At 60.1% G+C, this 17,982-nt stretch overlaps 1 protein-coding gene across 2 annotated transcripts; it reads left to right on the top strand.

The window, feature by feature from the left end:
- Window positions 1-913: 913 nt before the first annotated feature.
- On the top strand, window positions 914-17,688 carry SMARCB1 (SWI/SNF related, matrix associated, actin dependent regulator of chromatin, subfamily b, member 1). Of its 2 annotated transcripts, none has more exons than XM_061385492.1 (9): window positions 914-1,206; window positions 4,489-4,627; window positions 6,111-6,240; window positions 9,058-9,195; window positions 9,841-9,968; window positions 10,147-10,313; window positions 13,902-14,092; window positions 16,996-17,127; window positions 17,356-17,688. In XM_061385492.1, the coding sequence occupies exons 1-9, from the start codon at window positions 1,114-1,116 to the stop codon at window positions 17,393-17,395; spliced, it is 1,158 nt and encodes a 385-aa protein (XP_061241476.1). In that variant the 5' UTR covers window positions 914-1,113; the 3' UTR covers window positions 17,396-17,688. The 2 variants fall into 2 exon arrangements, with proteins under 2 accessions (XP_061241476.1, XP_061241477.1); XM_061385493.1 differs by having other exon boundaries at window positions 920-1,206; window positions 4,489-4,600.
- Window positions 17,689-17,982: the final 294 nt, after the last annotated feature.

Genomic DNA, 17,982 nt, shown 5'->3' on the forward strand with positions numbered 1-17,982 from the left:
GCAGACTCTTTACCGTCTGAGCCACCAGGCAATGCAGGAGACCTAGGTTCAGTCTCTGGGTGGGGAAGATCCCCTGGAGAAGGGAATGACAACCTGCTTCAGTATTCTTGACTGGGGAATCCCATGGACAAAGGAGCCTGGAGGCCTACAGCCCATAGGGTGCAAAGAGACACGACTGAGCAAGTCACACACACAGAGCCCTACGTGGATGCTCATAGCGGCACCTCATAGCTGCCATGTATCAGGCGTTGGCATGGGCAGCCATCAGCAGGGGGCCGTTTCTGACCCACTGCCTTGTTCCACCGGATACACGGGTGCCTTCCTGTGTGTCGGGCCCACTCGGCTGTCAGCGCCCAAGGGCAGGGCTGTCGGGAGGCACAGGGCACAGAGTTAAGGAGGGGATGGGGACGTTAGCTCCTCCCCAGCTCTCAGCGGATGCAGCAGGCAAAACAAACGCCGGCTGGGCCTAGGAATCCTGCCAAACCCGGTAGTCTCTGCCCATGCTCGCCCCATCCCCAGAGCCACAGGAACGGGAGCTGGGGGGTGGCCCGGAGCTGGGATACTGGTCCCTGGGCCCGCCCATGTGCTCGGCCGCACAGCGTCCTCCGGGCGGGGAAACTGAGGCACGGGCGCCTCCGGCTTCCTCCCCGCCTTCCGGGCCTCGCCTCGTTCCTCCTCACCAGGGCAGTATTCCAGCCCCGGCTGTGAGACGGAGAAGGGCGCCGTTCGAGTCAGGGCCGCGGCTGTTATTTCTGCCGGTGAGCGGCCTTCCCTCCACTTGAGAGGCGGCCGGGAAGGCCGAGAAACGGGCCGAGGCTCCTTTAAGGGGCCCGTGGGGGCGCGCCCGGCCCTTTTGTCCGGGTGGCGGCGGCGGCGACGCGCGCGTCAGCGTCAACGCCCGCGCCTGCGCACTGAGGGCGGCCTGCTTGTCTGCGGCGGCGGCGGCGGCGGCGGCGGCGGCGGCGGAGAAGCCCAGCGGCGGCGCGAGCGACCCCGGCCCGGCCCGCCCTTCGCCTCCCGCGTCGGCTTCCCCGGGCTAGGAGCGTCCCCGGCCCCGCCTCGGCCCTTCCGATCCTCGCAGCCCGGCCGTGGCCGCCCGCTTCTGCCGCCGCAATGATGATGATGGCGCTGAGCAAGACCTTCGGGCAGAAGCCCGTCAAGTTCCAGCTGGAAGATGACGGCGAGTTCTACATGATCGGCTCTGAGGTAGCCCGCGGCGCGTCCTTGCCTTCCGGGCCTCCCGGCCGGCCCGGTTCCCGCGGGAGCCTCGGGGCGGGTCTGCGCGCCGGGAACGCGCGTCTCCATTCATCGCGGAGGGCCTGCGTGCGCGTGCGCGGCCGGGAGCACCGGGGGCGTGGCCTGTTGGGGCGTGGCCGAGCAGCCCCCGCCCCGGCCGTCTGGGCACGACCACCCTTGTCCTTGGGCGTGGCCTATCGGGGCGTGGCCGAGAAGGCCCCGCCCCGCGTCCGGCAGTTTGGGGACGCTTACCCGTGTCCCGGCAGCGGGGATGCGCCTCGCAGCCAGGGTCCCGGGGGTCGCGGTGGCCCCCAGTCCGCGCTGAGTTCCACAACTCCAGCCGGACGTACAGAAACGGGGTGTTGGGTTATCCCTTGCTGCGCACGGGGCGAGGTGTTGGATCCCTCGCAAGCTCCCTCCCTCATTGCCCCAGCTGGAATCCTGAAACCGCTGATTGGAAACACCGAGCTTAGTGGGGACTCACCCGCTTGGTGTTCTTTGACTTTGAGGTGGGCGGGTGGGCGTTCTGACCTTCCATTATCAGCGAGAAGACAGGTTGGGAGAACGATGCTTGATTTTTGGATGGCTAGGGCCCAGCCGTCCCTGAGCTAGATCCATCAGCAAATGGGAGGCACCTGGCACTTCGGATATCTCGGACTAACTCTGAGTTAGTGCAAGTGAACGAGCCCAGAACCCCTTCATCCTTACCTAAAAGGTGACCTTTCGGCACTCTGTTGAATCAGCTGGTGACTGACTGTCACTGGCAGCATGCACCAAGTATATTAAGTTCTTCCAGTGTCCCTCAATCTTTGGCAGTCTCTGGCTTGTGCTGTGTCCACACACACATTTTTAAATTACAAATCCGCAGTTCGGGTGTGCAAGTACTGAGCAGCAGTGCCTCCCTTTTGTAGCAAGGCGAGTGTGGGTCTTGGGGAGTCAAAGCAGTTACAAACGTCAATGCTTGCTTCTCCTAGCAACAGTTTTCAGTATTACACATTTCACTTTTTTTTTTTTTTTTTACAATTTTCCCCCTCTTTATGATTGAATACACTGAATAAACTAAGCCTCATGATGGTCACACTTGATGAGGCTATTGGGATTCCCTGTGACTCCCTGTGGTTTGTCTGACTTGTATTGAGTTATGAGACCCGTGCTGTCAGTGGCATCAGAACTTTGTGTGTTTCCTTTCCTCACCGGTGTTCATGAAACACGGGGCCGGATGCAATGTATTTTCACATCATCACAGAAACGCTCCCCTTGACAGCTGGCCGTACTGAAGAGAGGTGCCACTGCCTGCCACATGCCGTAGCTCAGAAAGGTCTTCGCCAGCCTGTGGGCACAGAGGCGGCATGTGGTGACCGGCAGATTGATTAAAGAAACCTTCACCCAATCTAATGGGCAGGAAGAGTGGTCGGTTTAGCATTGGCTCTGAGTTGGTGGTACTTTTGAAAATCAAGCCTGCGTTTACTGGGTGGAACGCGGTGCCAGGTGGGCAGAACGCGAGGAGCTCTGGCTCCAGCTTGGCGTCCACAGCTCTTGTCTCAGGCATCTGATGAGATGCTTAGGCCAGACAGTTTCTGTGACTTGCCCTGTAGCACACCTTGGATTTGAGAAAGATAGCTGCAGTCTTCTGTTTCAGCCCTGGTGAGTGAGAAGATTTGTCCTGAGATGCAGTTTATGGAGACCAGACGGCAGGAGGGAGAGGCAGTTGCCGTCCGGGGCCTGACTTTACAATGTTCAGACCTCAGGAGGCCTGGGCAGGGTTCAGGGCTAGACTGGCGTCTACTCACAGCCAGCAGCTCCTCTGACGGCAGTGGTGCTTGGCTCCCGGGCCGGTTGCCCCGGGCAGACGGCAGGCGCTGGTTTCCAGGAGGTGCGCTGAGCAGACCGTGCCCACAGCGCCCCACACCACTCGGGGGTAGCAGCCTTGGGAGGGTGTCCGCAGCTGCCCCAGTCCTGCCCCCCCAATGGGCAGCCGTCATCACCATGCAGAGGCACAGCTGAGAGGAGCCCAGGGAGCTTCCATACCCACACCTTCGTTTTCCATTTGGGAAACCTGGGTCTAGAGCGGGCAAAAGCTGGTGCAGGGAAAACCCAGGGGGGCAGACCGAGTCCCCTAAGTTCCTAAGGGACCCGGGAAGGGCCTGGGAGGCTGGGAGGCCTGCAGGCCTGCACGGTGGTAGTGGGGGCGTCCGGGTCAGTGTCTTGTCAAAAACGTCCTGGAAACTGTGTTTACCCCCTGATGGTAACCACGCTCAAGCCAGATAACTCGCCCTGCCCCTGCGGCAAGGTGCAGGAGGGACCTTGTGGCCACGTCTCTTATGCTGTTCAGCAGCCCTGATTATGTAAACCTCTAAATCCATGAAAAATGCAGAAACTGTCACAAAGAAAACTCCTATAATGGGGTAGGTACGTGGGAAATAGCAGAAGTGGGTCCCTCGTGGGGTGAACTTTACAGCTGATGAACATTTGTCAAGAGGCGTAGGGAGGCCGAGAAGGGGGCAGTGTTGCCTGGTCACAGAAGGAGCCAGCACCCAGTCCAGCCACGGTCCCCTGCCACGTGATCGAGTGGTTGTTTCTGAAAAGTTGGCGGAAGAGTGGAGTTTCTTTGTAAAAACGTTAGGACTAGATTTGTTTTCGTCAAGTAAGTTGTACTTTGAGTAACTGGCACAGGCAGGCTATTGTTTGGGGCAGTGATGATGTATGCAGCAGTCTAGTGATTGCTGATAAGCGCTTTTGAAACTCTTTGGAAAATTCCTTTGGTATTTCTGGTTTGAGTTTCGTTCCTAAACAAAGCAGCAAGGGCTACGGGGGAAATTATCCTACATCTGTCTGAAATTAAAAGCCCTTCTTGGTATTTATTACATCGTAAAAATATCAAAGTCTTAAGATAAAAGGAAGAGAGGCCTTACATTTTTGGACCGCGCCAGAGATCTTTAGTGCAAAGTCAGAGCTTCTCCGGGAGCTCGGGGGGGCCGTGTCTCACCAGTGTCTGCGTGGCCCTTCCTGAACTTGGTGCTGTCGTCGGGAGGCAGAGCTTACCCCCTGCCAGTGGGCCAGGTGCGGGCCAGACCTTCGCTGCTGCGGAACCCCTGATGTCAGCAGATCGGGCTTTGCCTGCTTTCGGAGCCCGGCGCCTGCAGGCCGCGCGTGGTCTGCGTGTCACTGAGGTGGCAGAGCCTCTGCGCCAGGGCCCTGCCCTTCCCCGAGGAGCCCCGGCCCTCGTAATGAGCCTTCTCGCTTTACCCCTAGGTGGGAAACTACCTCCGTATGTTCCGAGGTTCTCTGTACAAGAGATACCCCTCGCTCTGGAGGCGACTAGCCACTGTGGAAGAGAGGAAGAAAATAGTTGCATCGTCACATGGTAAAAAAACAAAACCTAACGCTAAGGGTGCGTCTTCACGAGGGTTTGTAAACCTGTTTCAAAACCACTCGCTTATGTCATGAAGATAAAACGTTTTCACCCCGGCGCGTCTTCACGGCAGTCCTGACCTTAGCGTGGCGGAGCGTCCCCGGGGTGGGGGTGGGCTCCCCGGTGCGGGTGGGGGTCCGCGGTCAGGGCGGGCGGAGGGCCGGGCGGGGCGCGCGCGCGGTGAAGACGCACCGGTCTGAAAACGTTTTAGGATTGCTGTGATGCTGTGCCATCCGCGGGCGTGCGCCATCCTCACCCTCCATGCGCCCGGGCGGTGGGGCGGCCCCGGCCCCACCCCGCTCCGGGCTTCACCGCTTCGCTCCCGCCCCTCCCCGTCCCCGCCCCCAATCCATCGCGTGGCACCTGGTCTGGCAGCCGGTCCGCTAGCGCTCGCTCTGTGCATGTTTGCTCCGTGCTGTGTGCGCCTGGGGCCACCGGGCGCCGCCTCCGGGCCGGGGCGCCGCCTCCAGGCGCCCTGGTGGAACCGGCCCGGGCCCCGTGTGTGTGTGTGTGTGTGTGTGTGTGTGTGTGTGTGTGTGTGTGTGTGTGTGTGTGTGTGTGTGTGTGTGTGTGTGTGTGTGTGTGTGTGTGTGTGTGTGTGTGTGTGTGTGTGTGTGTGTGTGTGTGTGTGTGTGTGTGTGTGTGTGTGTGTGTGTGCGCGCGCGCGCGTGCGTGCACTCCGCAGTCCGTCCGGTGTGTGTGTGTGTGTGTGTGCGCGCGCGCGTGCGTGCACTCCGCAGTCCGTCCGGTATGAGTGTGTCCGTGGCGCTGCCGTGGTCTGTCCACCGCGTGGTCTGTCCACCGCGTTCTTTTAACGCAGGAGCCGGAGCCTCTTGTCCACGCACTGCTGTGACCTTTCAGCCCCTCCCTGGCCCTCCTGCGCCGGGTGCAGTGCCGGTCACTAACCCTGCGCCCCTAGCTGCGCTTGCCCCTGGCGAGCCTTGGCGACCCCGGGCCTCGCGCTCCCTGGGGAGCCGCCTTCCCCTAACCCTCCGTCTCCACCCGGCTCCCTAGGCAAGCTGTGGTCGGATTGCCGAGAACTCGGGCTCCCAGCGCCGCTGGCACCGGGGCCAGGAGTTCATGTTGCGTGTGCAGCAGCTCTTTCCAACTCTCTGGGCTCTTGTTTTAAAAGAAAAGTGTTTCTCATCCCTCATCCCATCTCCACCTCGCTTCGTGTTGTGGACTGCAGCGGTGTCAGACCTCTTCCCGCCGGCCGGCTCACTCTGGAGCCCTCCTGTCCCAAGAGGCCCTGTGGCTGGAGCCTGTGCGGACGGCCCAGCAGGGCCTCTGGAGAAAGCCAGGGTCCAGGCCGGCCCTTTGGAAGAGGCCCACATCGGGCAGTCGTGAGGTCCACAGCCGCTCCCCACCTCCTGCACGTGAGGGCCTCGGTGTGCTGCGTGTCCTGGCTGCTCCTGCCTGCCGCCCGCCCGCGGGCTGACCGCAGCCCCGTCTCTGGTTGCAGATCATGGATACACGACCCTGGCCACCAGCGTGACCCTGCTGAAAGCCTCCGAGGTGGAGGAGATCCTGGACGGCAACGATGAGAAGTACAAGGCCGTGTCCATCAGCACCGAGCCCCCCACCTACCTCAGGTACCCCGGCCCCTGCTGTGCTCACAGGCCTTCTTCATCAGGTTTCCCAGTGTCTGTCTTTGGAATTTCTAGAAACGTAAGCCAAGCCCTGGGTTCTGGAGAGTTGTTAAGAATGCTTTGAAAGGCAGAACAACGAGTGGCCTAGGTTCACTCCCAAAAGAAACACACAACGGTTTTGAACATAGAAACTTAGGTCCTTTGAAAGTACATTTACGTTCCCAGTTGAACAGGCGAGGGTCGTGGGGACGTTGCTGCTTGTGGGTAGTGTTCCTTCATTCAGACTTAGCAGCAAAACTTGGACACGCTAATAGATCAGTAGATAAAGGGTTTAGAGCAGACACACAGGGGGAACGGTGTTTGTCCTTCGGTATCATTTCTAAAATGCAGAGTAAAAATAGACATAGCCGGGAGCATAAAGAAGCAGGGAGGGAGGGAGGGAGCTGGGCCGCTCTGCACCATGGGTGCCCTGCGCCAGGCGCCGTGGCGGCCTTGGCCGCGTTTGGATCTCCGGCCCATTCGTCTCAGCCCCGGGAAGCACTTTACACCTCAACGAGGGCCATCCTGAACCCAGAGACGCCCTTGGTGTTGTGGGAGAGTCCTGCCTGGGGGAGGCGGGTGGCAGCGAGAGCTGGGGCTGCATCTGTGTGCTGGGCAGGCAGACCGGCAGCGAGCCCGGGCCACGCGAGCGAGGAAGGCAGCGGGCCTGCTGGCATCTTCAGCTCTCTGGGCACGAGACCCGGGGCACTGGTGGTGGGGGAGGAGGGGGAGGGGGCGGCCGTGTGGACAGTCCCCTTCCAGGTTTTCTCCCAACTGCACCATCGGATTGTTTTTCTAACCACCCCCCCCCCCCCCGCCCCCACAACCTCCCGAAGAAGGTGGTGTGCTCACGGCCTGGCCCATTGTGGATGTGAGCGCTGGAGATGGCTTTTCTCGCCCCGGTGGTGCGGTGAGGATGGCAGGATAGCCGGGCTTCCCTAGAGAAGTCACCGGAGGAGACTACATGCACGTGGGTGGGGCTTTGAGATCCGCATGCAGCAGCCGAGAACCCTTTGTGGGGCCGTGAACGCTCCTGGTTGAGTCCATCACACGAGGGAGAGAGCTAGGCCAGTAGCCTCCTGTTACTGGGCAGTGAGAACTGCTGTGTGGAGGTGGGGCTGCAGGAAAGCCACCAGTGGGCTCCACTCTTAGGAGGCGCCTGCCCAGCGCCCAGCCAGCCCCCCAGGAGGGGTGGCACACCCCTCTCCCACACCGGCCAGGTCGGGCAGGGGCTGGATGGCCCCCAGGGCTCTTGGACAGACCTCTCTGCAGCGGAAGGGAGGCTGAGTGGTGGGACTCGGATGCCCGGACCCCGAGTGGCGCTGCCCGTCCCACTCACATGCTGCAACGTGACTCGCATTGTCCACTTGAGGCCATCAGGCAGGAGGGGTCGACCGGGCAGCCTCGGCCTGGATACGAGAGGCTGCTGCAAGGTGGCGGGGTGGGGCTGGCCTGGGGGGACCTGGGTGACAGCTCCGGCTGGAGACTCAGTGGGGAAAGGTGTGGTGGTCCACGCCCATGCGGCCCACACAGGCCCAGCAAGCCAGTTTTGCCCGTGGAAGTTACAAAGGATCTGACCTTGTAGGCCCTCCCTGGGGACGGGAGGCGCCTGATCTGAGTGGGGCGCCTTTTCCCTCTTGGCCTGCAGGCCCGGAGTAGAAACTGCCAGCCAGATGGCCTGTGGTGGGGACCCCGTCTCACCGCCTCAGTTCTTGGTCCTGCCCGCATCAGCCCCAGTCCCCCGTTTCCCCAGGTCTCTGGCATCAGGGCAGGGCAGCAGATTTGGGGGGGTCCTGGCTCCCCTTGGTGTGTGGATCCCTCCCTGCCCCACCCCAAGGGGCGCTCCTGGGCCCGGGCACTGGGGTGCGAGGGGCCCCCGCTGCAGAAGAGGAGTGAAAAGGCCAAGGCCTCTCCCTCTGCCCCCCATCCTGGAAGGGCGCTGTTTTAGCGGGAAACCGGGCAGTGGTCAGGTTCTCCAGGGGGTGGACGTCACCGATGGTGACAGCTGTGGGGCAGGGCTGCAGAGGTGTGTCGTGCAGTCACCGCACTGATTGCCCCCTTGGCCACCAGGGATGTGGCCCAGGGGTGACGAGCAGTCTCACAAACGGACAGCCCGGCCCGGGAGCCTCAGCTCAAAACGGCCTTCGGTATTTTCCTTGTAGTAAACGCCCCATGTAAATTGGAGAGAAGGGCTCCCCACTGTGGGACGCGAGTTCCTTGAGTTACTTTGAGTCCCGCTTTCTAGAGTATCTTTCCATCCCTGAAGGCCCGGAGGCCAGAGGCATTACCTGTCTCAGGCTGGACCAAGCGTCTGAAATAACAGCCTGATCGAAAGTGTGCAAACCCCCAGGGACTCCCAGCCACCCGCTGAGGGCACCCCCCCGAGTCGGGACCCTCTCTGTGTCTCCAGCCCTGGCCCCCTGCCCAACCATTGACCTGAGCCTCCTCTCTGCTGCCCTCGGGGCTCTCCTGGAAATCTGCGCGCCACCCCCCCGTGAACCCTGACCCTCTTTCCTGAGTGCCCAGCCCAGCACATAGCACGGGTGACAGCTCACAGACTGGGCTGGGGCCCCTGCCCTCTCCTCCTCCCCTAAAACTGGTGACCCCGAGCAGGTGCCGCTTGGAGCCTGGGGAATAACCACCGCGGAGCTGGGCGCACAGAGGTCCCCATGGGGGCCTGGGCCCAGCAGGGCCATGGCGGGCGTCCACTGGCCACAACCTGGCGGCTGGGGGGCGGCTTTTGGCCCATAGGCTGAGCGGACGGGTGTCCGTGTCTCCCAGGGAACAGAAGGCCAAGAGGAACAGCCAGTGGGTGCCCACCCTGCCCAACAGCTCGCACCACCTGGACGCCGTGCCCTGCTCCACCACCATCAACAGGAACCGCATGGGCCGCGACAAGAAGCGGACCTTCCCGCTCTGGTGAGGGGCCTCGGCCACCGGGCCTCCCGCCTGCGGGCTGCTGCCCATTGTTCATCATTGGCGCCCCTGCGTTCTTGGAAAGTGGTTCTCACCCCCGGGTCTAAGCGGGGCGTGCCTGGTTTCCTTGCCTCCCGCAGCCCCCGTCTCTTCCCTCTTCCCCATCCTAAAGGGCAGGTGTGAGTGCAGAGCTGCCTTGCTCTCCATCCTCTGGGGCTCCCTCGGGGTCCAGGCTGCAGGTGGGGAGCCCTGGGTGCTTGGCCACCGAGGCTCCCCAGCACCCCCCAGCCGCCCAGCCCCCCTTCACTGCTCCCCAAGCAGCTCCTCAACCCTCCTGCCCCTCGGCCTTTGTTCCAGGGTTTCTTCTTCTGGACATACCCTTTCTTCCCCACAGCTGCTGGGAGAATCCTGCCTGCTCTGGGGCTTAAACCTCTCTTCCTGCAGGGAACCTCTGAGCTTGTCCCGCTGCCGAGTCGGCAGCTCCCCTCCCGCCCCGCGTGGACCCCCGCCAGCCCTGTTTCTGCCGGCCCAGCCCGTAGTGGACAGGTCCTCTCTGGGCAGGTCTCAGCGACCAGTGGTGCAGAGAGGGAGGCCCTGGGCACAGGGACCCAGCCCGCTTTGCTGAGCACGCGGCCGCTCCCCTTCCAGCTTCGACGACCACGACCCAGCCGTGATCCACGAGAACGCGTCCCAGCCCGAGGTGCTGGTCCCCATCCGACTGGACATGGAGATTGACGGGCAGAAGCTGCGGGATGCCTTTACCTGGAACATGAATGGTCCGTCCGCCGCCCTGGCTGGCGTGCACTCAGCTCTGTCTGCGTGGTGCCGGGGGGTCCTGTCGTCACCCGGGGGGGCGGTGGCAGAGGAGGCAAGGCTGGGGGAGGCCGGGGCTGAGCGCGCTGACCGTAGGCCCTGTGGTCCACTGGGGGTTCCCCCGCTCCGTCATCGTTTCAGAGAAGCTGATGACCCCGGAGATGTTCTCAGAGATTCTCTGTGACGACCTGGATCTGAACCCACTGACGTTCGTGCCAGCCATTGCCTCTGCCATCAGACAGCAGATCGAGTCCTACCCCACGGACAGCATCCTGGAAGACCAGTCAGACCAGCGCGTCATTATCAAGGTAGGCGGCTCCTCACCCGCAGTGGGCCTGCCTTGTCCTCGGGGCTTGCGAGGTGCGGAGGTGCGTGGAGGCCTCGACAGGAGCCTGTCTGGGGTCCGTGTTGTGGGGCAGGGCTCTGGAAGACTGTCTCTTGGGCGGCTTGTCCCAGGAAGGGCACAGGCCGACTTCTGAGGAGGGCACCGCGTTCTGGGCGTGTCCGGGCACTGCTGCGGCCTTGCCGTGCATGGAGCGGAAGCTGGGTGGTCCCAGGGGTGGCCCAGCTGGTGGGCAGAGCAGGGAAGGGCGCAGTGAGGCGAGCACACTGCCACTCTTGTCACGGGCAGGCTAGGCCAAGCACACCCCATGCTGTCTCAGCAGCCCCCGCGGTCCTGGGGGCGTTACGAGAGAAGAGGGCACCACCTGCCCCGAACCCCGCTGAAGAACGCCTGCCTGGTGGTGGACAGTATCTCACTGTGGTTTTGATTTGCATTTCCCTGTTGATTTGTTATTGTTCAGTCGCTCGGTCCAAAGATTTGGGACCCACGGGCTGCAGCACGCCAGGCTTCCCTGTCCTTCACTCTCTCCCGGAGCTTGCCCAAGCTCATGTCCATGGAGTCAGTGATGCCATCCAACCATCTCATCCTCTGTCGTTCCCTTCTCCTCCTGCCTTCAATCTTTCCCAGCATCAGGGTCTTTGCCAATGAGTCAGTTCTTCGAATCAGGTGGCCAAAGTATTGGAGCTACAGCATCAGTCCTTCAGTGACTATTCGGGACTGATCTCCTTCAGAATGGACTGGTTTGATCTTGCAGTCCAAGGGACTCTCAAGAGTCTTCTCCAACACCACAGTTCAATCAATTCTTCGGCGCTCAGCTTTCTTACGATCCAGCTCTCTTCCCTACATGACCACTGGAAAAACCACAGCCTTGGATACGGGCCTTTGCGGGCCTTGCTTGCTGATTAGTGACCTGCTGGCGGCTTGTCTGTCTCCTGTGTCTGCTGGAGTCCTTCCCATTTTTGAGTCCGGGTTTTGCTGTTTTCTTGTTTTTATCGGTTCCCTGTATCTCACAGGCAGCGGTCTGTTCCCAGATGCTGTGATTTGCGGATGTTTCCTCCTTTCCCTGGGCTGCCTTGTTATGCTGTCGGTAGTGTCCTTGGATGCATAGAAGTGTTGTATTTTGGTGAAGTCCAGTTTATTTTTTCACTTATCACCTATGCCTTTGACGTCATATCTGAGAAATCACCGCCAAATCCAACATCATAAAGCTTTGCTCTGTTTTTCTGAGCGTTTTATGGCTTGAGCTCTTAGGCTTATATGTTCTGTCTGTTTTGAGTTGATTTCTGTAGATGGGGCTGGGTAAGGGTCCCACTTCATTCTTTCGCATGTGGGTTCTTTTTTCCCAAAACCGTTGGTTGCAAACACTTTCCTTCACTGAGTGGTCTTGGCATCTCTGTTGAAAATCATTTGACTGCTTATTTGAGAGTTTATTTCTGGGCTGTCCCGTTGGCCCACGTGTCTGCTTTTACGTTAGTCCCACAGTGTTTTCATTATTGTATCTTTGCAGTAAGTTCTGAAATCAGGAAGTGTGAGTCTTCCAGCTTTGTTGTTCTTTTCGTCATTGTTTTGACCAGACATCCTTTGCTTTTCCTTAGATTCCATATGAATTTTAAGATTTTTTTTCCTGTTTCTGCAGAAATGCTATTGGGATTTTGATAGGGATTACATTTGGCTTTGTAGATTGCTTTGGGTATTCATGTTCAGTTCAGTTCAGTCGCTCAGTCGTGTCCGACTCCTCACAACCCCATGAACCGCAGCACGCCAGGCCTCCCTGTCCATCACCAACTTCCAGAGTCCACCCAAACCCATGTCCATTGAGTCCGTGATGCCATCCAACCATCTCATCCTCTGTCGTCCCCTTCCCCTCCCGCCCTCAATCTTACCCAGCATCAGGGTCTTTTCAAATGAGTCAGCTCTTCGCATCAGGTGGCCAAAGTATTGGAGTTTCAGCTTTAACATCAGTCCTTCCAATGAACACCCAGGACTGATCTCCTTTAGGATGGACTGGTTGGATCTCCTTGCAGTCCAAGGACCTCTCAAGAGTCTTCTCCAACACCACAGTTCAAAAGCATCACTTCTTTGGTGCTCAGCTTTCTTTATAGTCCAACTCTCACATCCATACATGACCACTGGAAAAACCATAGCCTTGACAACTTAATAATTTTAAGTCTTCCAATCCATGGACATAGGATGTTTTTCCATTTATTTATATCTTTAATTTCTTTCAGTATGTTTTATATTGTTCATTGTACGTCTCTTTGATTAATTTCTAAGGATTTTATTCTTTTTTATGTTATTGTAATTTGTTCATCCTTTCTTCTTCAGATTGTGCACTGTTAGCATGTAGAAATGCGGCTGATTTTTGCACGTTGACTTTGTATCCTGGTACCTTGCTGAATTCATTCATTAGTTCTAATAGTATTTTGTTAGCATCTTAAATTCTGCATATAAGATTGTAACATCTCGGACCAGAGATAGTTTTACTTCTTCCATTCCAGGTGGATACCTTTTATTTATTTTTCTTGCCTAACTGCTGGAAGGGATTGGAGGCAGGAGGAGAAGGGGACGACAGAGGATGAGATGGCTGGATGGCATCACTGACTCAATGCACATGAGTTTGGGTGAACTCCGGGAGTTGGTGATGGACAGGGAGGCCTGGCGTGCTGTGATCCATGGGGTCGAAAAGAGTCGGACACGACTGAGCGACTGCACTGCACTGAGTAGAAATTCCAACGCTATATTGAACAAAAGTGGCAAGACTGGGTATCCTTGGCTCGTTCCTGATCTTAGAGGAAAAGTTACCAGTCTTCTGCCATTGTGGGTGATACTTGCAGTGAATTTTTTGACTGAATTAATCTTGTTGACGTGGTTTCCATCTGATCTTAGTTTACTGAGTGCTTTTATCGTGAAAGCACGTTGAAGTTTGTCTAATGATTTTCCTCCGATTATCGAGATGACTATGTGGTTTTTGTCCTTCACTCTGTTCAAGTGGTTCATGGCATTGACCAGTTTTCTTACTGAGCCGTCCTTACATCGCCAGAGTAAGCCCCACCGTTTATAATGTGTTTGTGTCATCATCCCATCATTTATAACGGTGTGTGATTCTTCTGACGTGCTGGTGAATGTAGTTTTGCTCGTGTCTGCTGAGGTTTCACATCAATGTCCACAGTAAGTGCCGGTCTGCACCTTTCCTTTCTCGTAGTATCTTTGTCTGGCTTTGGTATCAAGGCAGGGAGTTATGATGTGTTCCTTCCTTTTCAGTTTTTTGGCAGGATTTGATAAGGATTGGTGTTAGTGCTTGAAATGTTTGGTGGAATTCACCAGTGAAGCCATCAGATCCAAGCTTTCTTTGTAGGGAGTTTTCCAGTTACCAGCGCGTCTTCCTCGCTAGTTAACCCTTTTCAGAGGGATGGGGGTTGTTTTCCTTACCCCAAGTAGCAGCACAGGGGCGCGGCCAAGAACGAGGCGGGGATGTGCCGGGGAGAAGGGGTGGTGAGGGTGCGGCCTGGCCCCAGAGGGGCCGCTGCGGCTCATGTCTGTGCTCCCGGGCCAGCTGAACATCCACGTGGGGAACATCTCCTTGGTGGATCAGTTCGAGTGGGACATGTCGGAGAAGGAGAACTCGCCCGAGAAGTTCGCTCTGAAGCTGTGCTCCGAGCTGGGGCTGGGCGGGGAGTTCGTCACCACCATCGCCTACAGCATCCGGGGACAGCTGAGCTGGCATCAGAAGACCTACGCCTTCAGGTAGGGCTCGGGCCGGTGGTCGCCCCCGCCCGCTGCGGGGATGCCCCGGGACTGCCTGGGGCCTCGGTGCCAGCTACTGAGGGCTGCCCCGCACCTCAGCGGCCTCTGTCGCCTCCTCCCGTCCCGTCCCGGTGGGGACATTACTGAGACCCTTGCTCATTCCCTGGACTTGTGCTCAGTCTCGGACAGGTCTGCCCTCCCCCGAGGGGGTCTGGAGGCCACTGCCGCCTCTTGTTCAGTCCACGAGCAGGCGGTGGGCGCCCCCGTGGGAGGGGGCGGCGTTCAGGCCGCCCGCAGAGCGGGGAGGGGATCTGGTCCCAGGTGCTGGTGGCGGGGACGCGGGCGGGCTCCTCGCGACCCCCGACCCGGTGGAGCTTGCCCCGGGCAGCCCCGTCCCCGGGCCCCTCTTCCACTGCGGGAGGCCTCCAAATTGGATGTCAGGCTTTACGCGGCTGCTCGAGCTGCCACCGTCCCTGCATGGAGGCCATCACCAAGGGGCCACCCGTGACAGGGAACAGCTGAGGGAGTGCGTGGGGCTGTTTGCATCTCAGCTGCTTCTCCAGAAACCCCAGGAGGCAGCGCCCACCATGTTCCTAGGACTCTGAGCAAGAGAGGGAATAGCCGCCACACGGGGCCCCCCGCGACCACTGGCAGCCCCGGGGTCCAGGCCACGCCCCGAGTCCCGTGGGAGGCCTGCTCACGGCACCTGTCCACGCACGGCTCACGAGCTGAGGCCAGCGGGCCTGGGGCCAGCCTGGGGAGCCTCGCTTCCCAGAGCAGATCCTGAGGTCCTGGGAGTGATGTCGACACCAAGTCCCTCATCCCTGGAAGCTGACTCAGAACGCACCTCTCACTGCTGTGCAGCAGGGGACTCGGAGAGGGTCCCCTCACAGGCCTGGGCCGAGTCCCTCCTGCTCTGACACTCAGGGCACCTGGAGTGTTTCTACTCAGGTGGCGCTACTGGTAAAGAACCCGCCTGCCAGTGCAAGAGAGACACAGGTTCAATCCCTGGGTTGGGAAGATCCCCTGGAGGAAGGCATGGCAACCCACTCCAGTATTCTTGCCTAGAGAATCCCATGGGCAGAGGAGCCTGGCAGGCGACCGTCCATGGGGTTGCAAAGAGCTGAACACGACTGAGTGACTAACACTTTCACTTTTCAGGAGTTCGTTATACGTTCCAGATACAGGTCCCTTCCCACGTATCTTCAGATCCGCAGGCTTTTTGTGGTTTCTGTGGTCTGGAGTTCACTTACGTGACAGTGTCCGGCTTATCTGTTTTTTCTCGGGGTGCTTGTTCTGTTGGTGTCATGGCTGAGAAACCACGGCCTGCCGGGTCCTGTCCCAGCACCGCTTGTTGGAAGGACTGCCCTTTCCCCATCGGGTGGGCTGGGCCCTTGTCCAGAGTCAGTTGATCTTAAGCAGGAGGGCGACACCGAGTTTTGTCCCCTCCTGGTTGGGGAAGTTCAGGGGGATCACTCCCTGCAGTCTTGTTCTCATCTACCAGGAGGGCACAGCCGTGCCTCCCAGCTGGCTGCCGCACCTGTGAGGTTGTAAAAGTGAGGTCACGTCGAAGACGACCCTCCAGGCCCTCTGCCTCCTCCGACACGGCCTCCCTGCTTGCACCTGGCGGGTGGTGGGAATGCAGGGTCCCAGCCGGCCTTGAGGCCCAGGAAGCCGAATGCCCGTAAGGGTGGGCTCCTGGCTCCAGGCCCCTCCTTCCAGGCCTGGCCCGAGCAGCCCTTGGTTTAGAACAACCCCCTGGGATGCAGTCTTCCCGGAGCCACAGGGAGGTAAACACAGGGCCTCCGGGACCCGCACTTGTTTAAGAGGAAGACGTGTTTGCTCCCGTCGGCGTGGGCTTGGTGACTTCCGTGTCTGCTGCCCCCAAGGAAGGCAGCTGGGAGCCGCAACATGAGGAGTGACATTTGGGTCTGCAGTGCTGGCTTCTGGACTGCCGCAGCACCGCCCGGCTGGGAAGCAGCTGTCGGCAGGGTGGCTGGGGCGGCCCAGCCACCAGCCTGGGACTCGGGGGCACCGGCTCGGGCCCGAGCCCCCACGCAGTGGGTGTGTGCTGGGTGTTGCGTGGCAGTGGTCCTCTGAAACCCCTCGCAGCAAGGACACTGTCCCCATTTTCCAGATGAGGAGCTAAAACTAAGGCCAGGGGTCTGTTTGTTCCTGTGCTGTTCCCCCGGGCCCCCTCCTCCCTCTGGGGGCTGACTCTGCAGGGCTCCTGGCAGGCCGACTGCTGGGGCTGAGCACCAGTGGCCCAGCAGGAGGCCAGAGGAGAGGACCCGGAGGCCAGCGTGGCGCCGCGGGCAGGGTGGGTGAGGGCATGGCTGAGGCTCGCCGGCAGGCTGGGCCTGGCTCCTGGCAGAGGCAGCAGCTCGGCCAGGAGTCCCCAGCCTTTGCGGCCTCACCGAGGCTGACCCCCAGCCCTGAGTCCACTTCGCCAGAGGGTGTGCAGGTGGCCCTCGGACGGAGTCTAGGCGCGTCTTTGAGGGGCCCCGGGGTGGAGCAGTCAGGGCTTATGGATTCTGGGCCCCTGTGACGTGGGCCGAGGGGCCCCCTGCAGGCTGGTCAGGGCAGGGGCCCTGGGACTCCACTCCTGGGTGGATGGACTCCTTTGCTCTCCTTTCTCCTGGACACTGAGCGGGGCGGACGGCCCTCCTCCTCCCAGCAAGTCCACTGGGAATGGCTGGACCTGCAGCACTGTCCTGTGGACCTCTCCCCACATGCAGACCCGGAGATGCCATGTTGGCAGCGTGCCTGGCCGCCCTGTGTCGGGAGCCGGGTGCAGAAACCAGGCTCCATGTCCTGTCTGCCCGCAGAGGGGTGGACACTGCTTTCTAGGGGCCTCTCCTGCAGCTGCTCTGTGAGCCGTCTACCTCTCTCGTCCTCCACAGTGAGAACCCCCTGCCCACGGTGGAGATTGCCATCCGGAACACAGGCGATGCTGACCAGTGGTGCCCGCTGCTGGAGACCCTGACGGATGCAGAGATGGAGAAGAAGATCCGGGACCAGGACCGGAACACAAGGTGCTGCCCCAGCCCCTTCCAGGCAGGACAGGGCCCCGGGCGAGGCTGGCCCTCGGGCAGGTCTGACCACAGCCCAGAACAGGCTCACTCTCCCTGGGGAGGGGGGCGAGACAGAGGACGACTTCAGGGCCCCACGCAGCAGAGCGGCCGAGGGAGGGGCTGGGGGCTCCTGCCTCCTCACTCGGTTGCCTGAGAGATCCGGGGGTCGCTGCCCTCCCCCTCCCACAGGCGGATGAGGCGTCTGGCCAACACGGCCCCGGCCTGGTGACCACCCCGTGGCGCTTGGCTCCCAGGGAGCATCTGGAGATCAGCCCACCTCTCCTCCATCTTCTGGCTCGGAGGGGACCAGGTGGGGGCAGCCCGGCCGTCCTGAGGAGCGGGCCAGGGGCCTCCTGGTCCCCCGCCGCCGGGGACACATTCCGTCTGCTGAGGCCCAGTCCCCACCGCCCGTCTCTGGTCAGGAGAGGCCACGTTGAGCTGTGTTTGTTTTTTGTATAGAAGCCCCAGGCAGGGCAAGCAACACTTTCTAAATAAAAAGGCAACAGGTTCTGTTTCTTCAAAGTGGTAGCATGGAGCTGAGAACGGGGGACAGCATGGCATGGGCTGGCCCCTCGCCCTCCCGCGCGCACGTCCCAGCTGGGCCTCTGGACTAGGGCTAGGGCGCCACTGGACCCCCCCACCCCCACAACCACAAGCAGGGCCAGGGTTCAGCTCAGGGCTCAGCCCTGTGGACCGCCCCTCCTGCCCCCACGAGCAGTTTGACTCCCCTCGGCGTCCCACCTGCCCAGCTCAGCAAGTCCTTGGAGTCCCGGGTGGCTGGGAAGTGGTGGGGCGCAGAGGGCAGGGCCACCTGTC

The sequence above is a fragment of the Bos javanicus genome, chromosome 17, assembly GCF_032452875.1.
Source record: "Bos javanicus breed banteng chromosome 17, ARS-OSU_banteng_1.0, whole genome shotgun sequence".
Classification (NCBI taxonomy): Eukaryota; Metazoa; Chordata; class Mammalia; order Artiodactyla; family Bovidae; genus Bos; species Bos javanicus.